This window comes from Gobius niger (assembly GCF_951799975.1).
Source record: "Gobius niger genome assembly, chromosome: 10".
Taxonomy (NCBI): Eukaryota; Metazoa; Chordata; class Actinopteri; order Gobiiformes; family Gobiidae; genus Gobius; species Gobius niger.
The window spans coordinates 13,478,776-13,492,257 of NC_136861.1; the positions used below are offsets into that span (position 1 = coordinate 13,478,776).

General features: G+C 40.6%; 1 protein-coding gene across 1 annotated transcript in view; it reads right to left on the reverse strand.

Annotated features, from left to right (window-relative positions):
- Window positions 1-13,482, reverse strand: part of LOC306968923 (SH3 and cysteine-rich domain-containing protein 2-like) — a 76,025-nt gene that overhangs the window by 13,068 nt on the left and 49,475 nt on the right. The window contains exons 6-9 of the mRNA XM_079564506.1: window positions 8,973-9,088; window positions 7,486-7,552; window positions 7,281-7,369; window positions 5,101-5,189 (exon numbers count right to left, since the gene is read on the reverse strand). Of these exons, the coding sequence (XP_079420632.1) occupies window positions 5,101-5,189; window positions 7,281-7,369; window positions 7,486-7,552; window positions 8,973-9,088 (361 nt within the window). The remainder of the gene's footprint in view (window positions 1-5,100; window positions 5,190-7,280; window positions 7,370-7,485; window positions 7,553-8,972; window positions 9,089-13,482) is intronic.

A 13,482-nucleotide genomic window follows, 5' to 3' on the forward strand; every position in this document is an offset into this window, starting at 1 on the left:
TTCATAAGCCTGCCGAGATACGCTGAATCATTTCTACGCATGACATGGCATACAAATAATCTGTAGCAATCTGCAATTTAAATCACTCGGTGTAGCTTTTGGAAAAAAAACATTGGGATTGGACCTTTGTTCAAACATACGTCATCATTTACTTTCTGCTGATTTGATCCAGTCTAATCAGCAAAGTTTGTCGTCTTGCAAATCGTAATTAAAAACAAACAAAAGGTCTTCAGCATTGCTTCCGAAGAAGAAGAGGACTTTGATTAATGAAGCTGTAAGTGTTGAATGGCCAGTCGCCGCAGCGCTGGCTGGACGTGCGTGAACTTTCTTTGAATATAGTGATCTTTGTCATCTTTTTTAATCAGGATGGTTGATGTTAATGAAGATTTTTATCAAAATATTCCGAGGGAAAAAGATCAGGGTGACACGACCTCGCTTTGTGTTTCTCATCTTCTTTGATTAGCCATCATTCGTCATCACTTGAATGAAAAAAGTCAATTATGGAACTACATTGAAAATATTCTATCTTTGAAAGGCTGACCCATTATGGCCCACCATAATGGGAAATGTGACTAAAAGCCATTCATAGTTGAATGGAAGCGGACGTAATCCAAAAAGCAAAAGTTCAATTTTACTACTTGAGTATATGCATGTTGTAACCGATAAAACTGTAATAATATGCAAAGTCATATCGGACCTACTGTATTACTGCTTGTACTGTTTCTGGGATGGAACTGGAGAAAAATCAGTTTTTGGTGCAGATGCAGCCGCGGTTGGTTTGGTTGGAAGCTTACAGCCTGTGTAACGCCTCATTTGAAAGCTAAGACCGGCAAAATGGCTGTAAGATTTTTCCACGCGTTGTCGGCACTTTTTTGTCGTATTTTTGGTTGTTTTTTGTCACGTTGCTATATTGTCTCTTTTTGTTTTTTGAGAAGCTTTTAGTTTTGGGTAAAGCCACCAAACTGGAGGAAAAGTGCTTTGTTAAGGCAAGAGATTAAAATCTGGTTTAATGATGTTAGTTTGGATACTGTTTTTTCATATTTGCCTTAATTTAACTAAAGCTGTTTTCAATCAAAAATACATCAAGTTCAAAGTCAGAAATGTATATAATAATGTCTCAAAATCATCTTGCAATCCCCACTTCAGTGTCCCCGCCCCCCACTTTGGGAACCACTGGTCTAAACAAAAGCTGGATGTCTTATCTATAGCAACTCAATCTTGAAACTGAATAACTTTTTGAGTGTAGAAGTCTAATGTTCGGGTTTTGCTGTGCTTACTTTGCTTACTCTGATATTAGATACAGACGGCGTCTCTGGAATCGCCCATATATGGTTATGTTTGAAGCAGTTGAGAGAGAAAACAATGAGGAGGAAAATCTAAGCTTTCTATAATTACTCCAAAACTAGTTTAACAAATGCTGAATTATGAATATAGTTTTCTACCTAGTAAAGATACAAAGACATGGGGAGGAGCAAAGTAGTTCAACAACCCATAGATAACGGAGAATTCTAACATGCTGCTTCATCTTAGCATCTTGCTACATGCTAATGCTAGCTTCGCCTGCCGTTTTTTCGCTCCTGAACAATTTTGTGTAGAAAAAACGGGCCCGATTTAGACTTGACTTGACTATTCCACCAGAAGTCGGCTAAAAAGAGTGAAAAATTGGGAGTTTCTTCCCCCAACTTCCTTCGCCCTCGGCGAGGCCACGCCCACTTTTATGACGCAATGCAGACTTCAATATGAATTATGACAACAAATGCCACAAAACATACAGCTTTTTGATTTACTCACAGTACTTTAAAGGGGCTAGATGCAAGTTGGTAATTTTATACACACTACTGCCACCTCAGGTCTAGGAAATGAAGTCCTATGTCCAAAATCCTGAAATATCCCTTTAAGCTCGTGCATGATGGCACTTTGGACCCAAATTAACAACTTTTTGAGTGACAGTGCAGAGGCAGTTGTTGTGAATAGATCTGGGCTCATACAGATTAGGACATGGCTGGAACATTTAGTAGGATGAAAATACTTAGTTTTAACATTTTTAAACTCTGTATAGTCCCTTAAACTAAAGTAAATTATAAGTGTTGTTGTTTTTTTTCACCCCAAAAAATGTACTTGAGAAACAATGACTCATTTACAATCCACCAGCTATATTGTAATTGTCAAAACTATGAGTTATTCTATGCCGCCGGTGGAGTAATTAGCCATAGTGCCACATTGTATTGTCACCTTCAACATGACTTCATTATCGCACCGACGTTTAATCAAGGTGCAGGTTATAGACCAGATTCACGAGTCATCAGAATTAATGTTGTCCAGGTGTTTGCCCTCTGTGATAAATTACTGCCTCACCTGAAAAAACCCGGGCTGGGGAAAAAAAAAAATGCATTAGTAAACATATTGTGACTGGAAGAGACGTGGAGCAGATGGCCGTGAACAGATGCTGATGTTACCTGACAGACGTGACCCACAAAACCCAGGTCCCTTTCCATATTTGAGACGCGACAAAACAGCCAAGGCTTCCCATTCAGTGCCCCGCGAGAAAATCCATGATACATCAAAATCATCTGTTCCTCTTTGATCAAAGTCTACGTAAATATGAATCTTTGCCTGTTATTTTTCGGGAAAGGAAAGGTCTGATTCTTAATTCAGTCATGAAATTCACATCACCGGTGTATACATGTTTTATAAGATTGGAAAGTGCTCAAGTGGTTCCGACTCAGGGCATTTCAGCGGAGTCTGACTTGAGCTGTGCAGTGTGCAGTGCTTAAAGCAGCAAAATGTGTAATGAATTGGGCCTCTGCAGCGTAAAAAATGTGCCAAATGCTGCTCCAACTGTCTGTGGAAAGATAAGGAATCCATCTCTGTTAATAGAACACACAGTGGGTCATTTACCAAGTGTTTGTTCATGTGCAAAATGAGTAGCACGTGCAAAAGTGGAACAACAGCAGAGTAATTTACACAGCACTCTCTCAATTACTGTACCTGTGCAGACCGCCCCACAAATTGCAACATTTTGTTATGTTCCAGCTTCCACTCACTATATCTTGATTAATGTAAAATTGTCTCTTGCAACGTAAAATCAAGATTCAGTTCTCTTTTTAAACATGTCTCCAGAAGCATTAACACTACTGAGAACATTAAAATTGGGAATGGACAAATCATTTCAAAACTCCATTTTTACACAATGGAGACAGGATTTTTGTGGTTGCCAGAATAATTACAGCTTTTCCAGTATCGACCACCACACACAAAGGGATTTTGATTCTATTGGGAATAATCTGCAGATCCCGATAGCCTTGACAAAGGTTAAAATCTGTTTGTCCTCTGTATTTAACATTTTTTAAGGGCCTATAACACTGGAGAGTTGAGAGACGTTGTGACTGGCAGTCTCCACAGTGTCTTCTTAAGTCGGACTGATTGTGCGCATACAAAGAGCCTATCTAACGGCCTGGAGACAATGTTGAGACTTGTCTGGAGTTGCCTCATGGAGATGTCTCCGAGATGTCCCCTGGCTTAAAGGCGAGTCTCCAGGTAGTCTCGGTGAAAACAAACAGGTTTGATTTCACGGTCTCAAGCAGCTGTGGCAATTGTGAACACTATTTGTTGTCCTCAACCTATAAGACGTTTTTGTGTCGTCCCTGCAATGTCTCCAAGACCTGTCAGACACTAAGGAGATCTCAAAGGGTCGAATGGAGTCTTTTGGAGATCTCCTTGGTGTCTGACAGTTCTCGGAGACATTGCAGGGACGACACAGAAGCATCTCACAGGTTGAGAACAACATAGTATTAGCGACTCAATTGCTTGAGACCACGTAGACCTCTCGGAGACCATGCAGAGAGTCTTTTTGAAATCTCCAGCCAGTCTCCTGTTTGTTTTCAACAAGACTACCGGGAGACTTGCCTGACCTCCAGGGGCCGTCTCGGAGACATTTCCGTGGCCATCGGCAACTCGTTTACTCGTCTACAACTAATTTCCAATTGGTCTTCAGGCCAGTGAAATAGGCCCTTTAGGGAAACTTCCAAACATCTTCAATAACCAAATGACACGATCCAAATGAACTCAAACCCTCCATTATCAAAGTGATGCATCTACAGTATATGCTTTTCAAATGACAGCTTTCTTTCTTAATGCATGAACAGAACGGACAGTTCCAGATCCACGCGCTGTTGTTCACGGCACTTAGGCGTAAATAGCCTTTTACAAATCGAAAAAAAAAGACCTCCCGACAGTGCCCTGGTTTCTGAGTTCGTTCCCACCCAGTCCTCCGTTTGACTGCCCTTCTATACCTGTTCTCCCTCACAACCTCAAGTGGAGCAAACTGGAACACAACACAATGTAAACAAACACTATGGTCATGCATGATTACTATAGCGCATCAGCTCTGTACACTCTTTCCTTACTTTTTCTCATCTTTTAGTGATGCAGCTTTTGATTTGGCACATGTTTAACAATCAGATGCCCTTCCTCACCCTCTTGTTTATTCATCACAGTCACAAAAAGAAGAATGGCTTGCACACCATCATAACTACAAGGTTATGGTATGTTTTTTAGGTTGGTGGGTGAAACCGCAGCACACTTTTTTTGGCCTATTTTTTTATTGAGATTTACTCTATGATACACTGTTTTATTATACCCTTGCCAAGACTTTCTACCCCCCAAAGCTTTTTGTGACTCTATCCGCTATTTTCTGTGCCATATAATTCCGCAGCTCCTCTCGCCTCTTTCATGTTTTACTTGTTAAATGTGTCTACTCTGTCCCCCGCTGCTCCCTTCCCTCAGCACTACATGGGGGCACGGCGGCTTATAATTAGTTGTCCTTAAAGATTGTCCTCTGCAGAACGTTTTCATAGCCCAAATACAGTCACGTCGTGAGAAATAGTCTTGCCAAGAGAAGTCACCGAAGGATATGAGAGCCCCTATTGGATACACGCTCGACAAAGTGCCTAAAGGAAGAAGAGCGCAGCTGAATTCATGTAAGTTTGGTGATTGTTCTGGTTTTGACATGGCTTACACACACACATATTAGATCTATTATGCTACATCTTCTACAGTTTAGCAATCGAGGGGGAGAAAAAAAAAAGTATTTCGACTCACTGTAGTTCCAGGTCGTTCTGTTCCTGAGGCAAAAACTTGTACAGCGCGACGTAGGTGTGAATGGACTGGACGTCAATGCGCTTGGGAACCTGTGAAACGAGACAGAAAACGGGTTAAATTAAAGCATGAAAAAACAATGGAGGCGACAGTCAGGTCCATAACTTTTCAGGTTGGGTTTTTGTGACGTTTTTGCATTTTTTTGACAATGTGAATAAACAATGGCAGAGGAGAAAGCACTTCTGACTCTGAAAAAGTATTCCAAATACTGATTACTCCTTGTAAAAATAATCTCGTTACTCTTCTTTGATTCCTTTATTCCAAAACTACTGATTAGTTTTAAAAATAAAGGATCACATCTAGCTGTTTAGGCTTGCCCCACTTGCAGGAAATAGTAATAGTGTAATAGTGTTTGGTTCTGTTATTATGTGAATAGTTCAAACAGTGGTTGTGAGTCAAAAAGCTGTGCTGAAAGGAAACGAGTTCTTCAGTTTTTGTTTTGTTTCTTTGCTATTGTTCCTTGTTGTTGTTTTGTTTACACTGATTATACTATGAGAAATGAAAAGTTCATAATTTTGAGTTGGGGGTAGGCGCTCATAAGCTTTTGCTTCATCCTACTCCTTTTGAGCAAATGTATGCTCAAATAAATAAAATAAATAAAAAAATAAAAATAAAGAAGAACTAAGGAACTCATGCCCCTAGAGGCCATAAGCGCCACTGTAGGTGTCGGAGCATCCATCCATCCATCCATCCATCCATCCATCCATCCATTTTCTTCCGCTTTATCCGGGGCCGGGTCGCGGGGAGCATGTTATGCTTTTTTACTTATTAATTGTCCGTGAGAGTAAATACTATGCTGAGAGAAAAGACAAAGGGAGAGAGGGATATTGTACATCCAATTACACGATGGAGATATTTTTTTCCACTCAAACTTGGCTGCAAATACTATTTAAGTGGCGCTAGCCCGCAGTTAGCTTTGCCCGTTAGCCTGTTAGCTTCTTCTTCGTGATTCTATTAGTGTGTATTGGGCCTCTGATCCGTAGGCAGCAAAGTTGCAATTGTGGTTTTCTGGCCAGACACCAGGGGGAGATGAAAGACCCCCCAATCATCCCATCAACACTTGTATTACCCCCAGAGGGACTACGGAAAGGTACGCAGCATTCTCTCATTTACATATCAGATGTAGGGCCATAATAATCGAATACCGGGAATATCAAATGGCAAATTACATGTCATAAAAAAGCACATTCTATTTTTCAGCTTGCACTCGCTCTTTAGCACTATGCTCTTGGTTTTTACAGTTGAGAATACCTTGTTTCCTGCACTGAACCGACAATGGACCACAATAATCTTTGCTTTAGACGAGATAAACTCAAAATAATGTCTGTATTTCCAGCAGGTCTTTGTAGTTTTCGGGTTGTTTTTCCAAATAATAAGACATTTTCAGTTGTCAAGATACTGTATTACAAAAAAAAGCAATAGTTAAATGATAAAGCAATTATAATCCATCAACTGTAATCCCGTTGCATTATTCCCTTACAGTAGTGAGCTACGTTCTGCTCATGTATGTGTCCTCTTTGTTTTTTTAGGTGTATTTTGTCCTCTGCACTTTACCTAGTGCCTCATGACAACCAATGTTTAGTCATTAGTTTCACAGTGAAAGCCTTTTGCTCTTTTTTATAACACACATTTAAAGAGATGCAAGTTTGGAAAGGTTTTCTTTCTTTCCGGCCATGTGGCAAGAATGTGGATACACCAGGTTATGCAAGACCTATACGTCACCATACTGTTTCTAATATCGATGGATTGTCCACCTCCAGCTTGAAGCAGCAGGGGGCTTTAGGTGTTTCATATATGGTCTCTGTCATAGACATAGAGCGAAATAGAAAGACCACCTACTGTGTCAATAGTGAGGCGCAGGGGCCCTCTGTAAGTGACATAGGTGTGAGAGGAGCACTCTGCTCCACTGGATACAGGCTGTTCAGTGTTTGCTCTGAATCATGAACAGACAGAGAGGGAACCGAGCACAAGATATTCCACTTCAAACGAAATTGGGTGACTGACTGGTTATCTTTTTGTCCCAAGCCATGTTTCACTTGGATTTCAGTTTAGTCACGCTGGCATTTTCGCAATCGTTTGCTTTAAAGATCCCCCAGTCATCGTTGTAGTAGTAATAGTAGTACCTTTACACCGCTGTCTTCTGGTGGAGTCAGGTTTGGTGCATCGCTGGACTCTTCCTCTTTCTCTATCTCAATTTCAGGCACTGGGATCTCTATAAAACAAAATTGACATAAATTCTCTTAGCATGCACCTTGCAGCAGACACTGTAAACAGTCAGGTCATGCAAAAAGTAATTTTAGATAGCAAAGATTGAAATTCAGCACTGACCTGCTGTTTCCATAGGCATCTCCTCCTCCATGCTGTACTGCCTCTGTGTCTCGTCGCCTCCTTCTCCCTGTACCAAAACATCGATAAAAAGGAAAAGAAATAACATGCTATTGTCACCGGGAGCTTGGAAGGTCATTGTAAAATCTATGCTTCAATTTAATACTCCACAATTGCTTTTGTCACAAAACACTCTCGGGTCTCAGGTTATATCTATTAAAAAAGCAATATGGTTGTTTTTTTTTCTTTCATAGTTTTACTTGAAAGTCTTGGAAAACTGGCAACTGTAAAGTTATGACTGTAATCTGGGGGAGACTGACAAAAGTGTGACTGCAAACACCACCAATCACTAACTTTCATATATAAGCAAAGTGGAGGATGTTTCTTGCTCAAGAGACACACAAAAACGTTAATAATTAATTCATGCAAGCACACATCGCAAGTAAGTAAGTAAGTAAGTAAGTAAGTAAGTAAGTAAGTAAGTAAGTAAGTAAGTAAGTAAGTAAGTAAGTAAGTAAGTAAATAAGTAAGATAGTAAGTAAGTAAGTAAGTAAGTAAGTAAGTAAGTAAGCAAGATAGTAAGTAAGCTTTTGGAGCCACTTCAGTGTTTCAGAAGAAGAAATGTGTAAGTCTCAAATGTCTTTAGCTCATACGCTAGCTGTTTGTTAACTTTAAAATATGGGTCCTTCATGGCTAGTACGGACCCTATGCAGTAAAAAATCCACTGAATCTCACAAAAACCCAGCAAAGACATACAAAAGTATCCAGTAAAACAATGTGGAACTTTGACACTAAAAACACAGTTGTACCAAGAGAGAGGGAAGTTGCTGCTTGTTTACGTGTCGCCATGATGTCGTGTATATACAAAATTAGGGCTGGGTACGATACCTGTTCAACTTAGTCTCTAAATGTGGATTTTTCGATACCTGCTTTCGATACTTTTATTTTTCCGATACCAGTAGTGCCTAAACTTTTTTCTGCTTCCAAACTGGTATACGGTACCCAGCCCTGCACATGATATAGAAAAGTTAATTACCTCTTTCTTAGCACATCGTTTGAACTTACTTTTCTTGTTTGTAAAAGTGGCTCGAAAGTGACTATGAAATACAAAAGGCCTATTATTCTTTGACTACATAATGCTGACCAAAAATAGGCACCTTGCCTAAAGCTATTACTGCGAACACCTTGTCAATCATTCGAGTGTTGAGGCTCACAGCGACAAACTGAAATTGCATTAATGACAGCTGCCACCGTAACACAGCAACTCAGGGTCGCAACACTGACGCTAATGCAGGTTATTGTAAACGTCTCACTGAGAAAGAACCAGTGAAATACTTCTTCATATGAAATTGCTTTAGCAAAGACAGCACTACTTACTGACTCGATGGTGACGTAAACTGCTGTCATTACACTTGAGTGGCTAATTTAAGTGGCAAGAAATGCTTTGATCGAACGACACAAGGTGTCATTACCAGAAGATGATTTCTCACCAGGCTGCGCGTGGGCGAATCGGACGTACTTCCAAAACTGGAGCGGCTCATCTGGGCCAGGGAGGTGCCGTAGCGTAAAGCGGCATAGACGGGATCCACGCGAGACCGATGGCTTTCTGAAAGGGTACAAAATCTATAAATAAAATGTTCCGCTATAAACAACGGTTGGCTTAAAAATTACAATGTCGAAACACAATTTAACATCTGTACATTCAGGCTACTACTGGACTTTCACTTATTTAAAGGTTCCTAGTCCAGAGTGTAAAAAGGTTTTGACTCCATCAGGCTGTTGTTTGACAGAGAATCCTCCGCTTACCTGTGTAAAGCTGAGGACACATTACACACATTTGTCAGTCTTAAAGCGAGACACTGCAGGTGAATCTTAGTGATATCGATTTGAGACTTTTGCCGTCGATTAATGACTTAAATATGAGGGAAAAAATTAAATATTGCCAGCTTAATGTCATTTTATGTTTTTCCTTGATGCATAAAAATGGCACCAAATTTCCCATATTATCGGTGATGAAATCTGAATAATGGACCGAGTCAGGTTAAATTTATGGCGTTATTTTGCTGACATACAGTATTAGTTACAAAGCCATGTTCAGATTTTGGACTTCTTGTTTTGTTCTAAAATAAGCAATAAGGGCCACACCGCCATTGCTCTGCCTGATCCCGTCAGATCTCAGCTCAGCAGGGAAGGGCCTGGTCGGTACTTGGATGGGAGACCATTTGGGAACATCAGGAAGCCTGGGTGAATGTAGTGAGTGAGTGGTTGGTGGTCGTAGGGGCTGATGGCGCAGACTGGTAGCCTCGCTTCCGTCAGTCTACCCCAGGGCAGCTGTGGCTACAATAGTAGCTTACCACCACAGAGTATGGCTTGAATGAATACTGATGACAGTGTAGCACTTTGAGAAACTTGTAAAGCCCAATACAAGTATTAGGCATTATTATTATTAAGCTGTTTATTAGTGGGAAACAAATCTGCAAAAATAGAAATTTCACTTTTTTTAACTTAATAAATCAGGTTAGGAATTGGATATTAAAAAATACCTGTGAACATTTTTTTTTTAATTGTTGTTCAGTCCAATGCTGGAAAATAAGTCTGTAGGTGCTATTATGTGGAAATATTGTTGCACCAATATGAGAACAATGCATGTTGAGAAAATGATAAATCTATCATGAAACATTGAATTAGTGCAATAATTAAACATGTTGAAGATTAGGAGCTGGACAGACATCAGCTGAATGAGATCTGGCCGGAAAAGCGGTTCTTGTGGCCTTTTACTGATATAATTTTGTGCTGTTTGGCGCGATCTGCGTGAGGCTGTGGGTGTTGTTTTATTGCTTGTGTCTTTGTTATGGTGGAGGAACGATAAGGCAGCGAGGCTATGGTGTTTTCGGTGTATATCCTGCTCTGTTATTGGCAGCTGCTTTCTGTGTGTGTGTGTGTTTACATTAGGGCTGCAACTAACGATTATTTTTACAATTAATCGAGTAATCACTTGGCTGTGAATGGTGCAAGAAAACTGTATTTTTTCTATTTTTTTATAATCCCATATATCTTAAGTGGCGCCGCTTGATGTGTTGATGGAGTAAACTAAAGGGAAATGTTTGTTGGAGGCTCTATTCATGAAATTTACAATGAACAAAATGTACACAGACCCTAACTATATAAACAACTATTGATTTAATCAAAAATACTACATTTTTATGTCATTTTTGCTCCATTTTAGTCTGTGTGAACCAGAAAACGATTAATCGATTACTAAAATAGTTGTCGACTATTTCAATAATCGATTAGTCATCGATTCATCGATTAGTCGTTTCAGCCCTAGTTTACATTTGGGCCTGTAAAATCGCCCATGCTTTAAAATTCAAACCTGTTTAAGTCCCCTGTGAATGGGTTTAGTCGCGTCTTTCCACCACCCAGCCAATCGAGCAAAAAAAAATGGCGTAGTGTGTCCTCGGCTTTAGACAAGGCGCAAACTTCCACACACAGGTACAAACTTCCAGGCAGGTGGCCCAGAAGGAGAGGATTGACCCGATGGTGAACAAGCACTGCAAGACTTGGCATGAAGATCTTTTCTTTCTTTGAGGCAGAAAAGTTTGGGAGCCTCTGACATAGACAAGGTGGAATTCAAACCATTGGATCAGCGTATAAACACTTCAACCAACTGTGCCATTGACACCCACTTCTGCTAACACTCCCCTTCTACTTTGTCCCTCATCAACCACCACTTCCTTTCTCTGCACGTGTACTTTTTATCCATCTCAGCAACTCGCATTCAAGCCGCATCCGACAACGCCACTATTTTTAACAGAGCAGCACTTTGGGATAGAAGTGCGCATCAAACACTGCGGGACTCGAGCCAATCTGAACTAACTATCGTCTAAATATAACCGTAACACAATGAGTCCTGCACCAACGCGACCCACTTATAAGATTCGGAGAGAGGGGGGACAGCGGCCAAAAAAAAGACATCAAGAGACGGCAATGATATGACAGGGTTTTGATTTATATATATTTTTACTACGCGCTGGCAGGACGTGCGACTTGAGCACATTAGCCCAGTTGTGCGGTGGAAGAAAGGGAATGAGAGATGAAGCTTAAAATATGGAAATCTTTGTGGTGCATTAAAGGCCGCGTTTTATGTGGGAGATGGCGGCGTTTGAAGTTATCACAGGATTCTAAGCATCGGCGAAGGACGTTTTTCGAAACGGCAGACGCCATCCAACTGAGAGGGATGGGTCCTCAGGGTCAGGAGAGGGGAGTGTGGCTGTGGGAGATAGCGGAATAAAAGGATTAAAGCTTTTATTTTTCTAGAGAAGTAGCCGCGTGCTACAAGGAGTGTGATCTTTGGAGAATATGATTACTACCAGGGCTCAGAAGTTTGGCGAGCAAGGCTTCTCAACAACTGTCTCTTTCTGGGGGTCGCTTCCTCTTGTGTCCTCGAGTTTCTTCGGTTTATTAACCCGTCTTAATAGTGGAGATCATGGACAAGCATAAGAACTTCTGCGCATGAGCAACAGTAGGCAGTGATAAAACCAGAAGTAACTACAACAAATCTTCTCTTTTGAGCTTCACTTTTATCAATGAACTTTAACACTGATCAAATTCATTCTCATCCATGGATAAATGGACGGGATATTCCAGATGTTGCCATTGAGCAGCAAAAGTTATTATAAGCGAACAGCAGTACACTGTCATGGATACAGATCTGGCTACATACTGTATGAGAATTTTGATTAATAGTTATATTTGGCCTGGACATAGGCAACCCCACAAGGTCCATGCTCCCGCCATCTACGACATCTGCAATTTTCTGACATTACTTGGAACAGAAGGTGATACAGACTTGAGGTCTTTTGTGTCAGAAACTAGAGATTTCAAGGACCCCCCCTGGTCCGTCTATGCCTCCAGGAGCCGTGTAACCTTGTGGTGAAAATTAATCCGCTTCTGAAGTAGAGGCACTGTTTCATGTTTGCAAATGTTCCAATTTTTATTTAATTTTTTATAAATAGATCATCATAATAAAACATAACAATGATATCATGATCATCATGATAAAATAAAAAGGGTCAAAAGTTCAATCTTTCCAAGGGCACCACATTGGCCAGGCCGGCCTTGGTTCCGACGAGCTCTACTGACCTCCTCCTACATCCAATGGTGTTGTTCTCACTAAAGACACTTGTCCCGCCATCTGCAAAAACATGCCTGGCCACTCCAGACAGGAGATTACTGGGTTCATGTGAAAAGCCTTACTCACAATAGCTACTTTGGTCAGTTGCTTGTAAAATGTTTAGGGCCTATACTTTAAATCTACAACGTTTAAAATGCTTAAAATCATTTTATGTGTACTAGTCTCACTTACACAAATGGGACTCCAGCAATGAGTGGCACTGATTTAGAAAATGACCATTTTGGTTTTGATCCAAAACCAACAACAATCTCTGTGTGAAATCTAATGCACTATATTTTACTGCACATCTTTAATGTGTATTTTCAGCAGTGTTCAAATCTGTGATGTTTCCCTTCTTGAAGTAAGTTTGATACCATTAAAGTGACACATTAAAAGGCCGATTACCCTCAGATAAACAAACCTCATATGAGACGCCTGCCTGGTCAGAGAGGGCACTTATCGGAAATTACTTGCTAAGTGAGAGATCAATCTCGCAATATTATTTCTGGGAAAAAGCACTGGCAAGCTGAGCCAGGCCTTCAGCAGAATGAGGGCAGTGATTTTTTTTGGACAGGCTGAGCTCTCCCTGGCTCTCTCCCAAACACGATGGTGCGATGAGTTGGAGGTGACGATGGAGATCCGTGAATGAAGCGCTAACCCTGATTCATCGAGGTATTTAGCATAATGGACACAGATGCCGAACTCAACAGGGCCATATTTGGGTATTGTGTGCTGTTACAATGGATATGGTCGTAGACATTTTCAGTGAGAATGTCTTAGGCTTGATTCTTTAGTGGTTAGTGGTGGTGGCAAAAACGTTTTCCAAA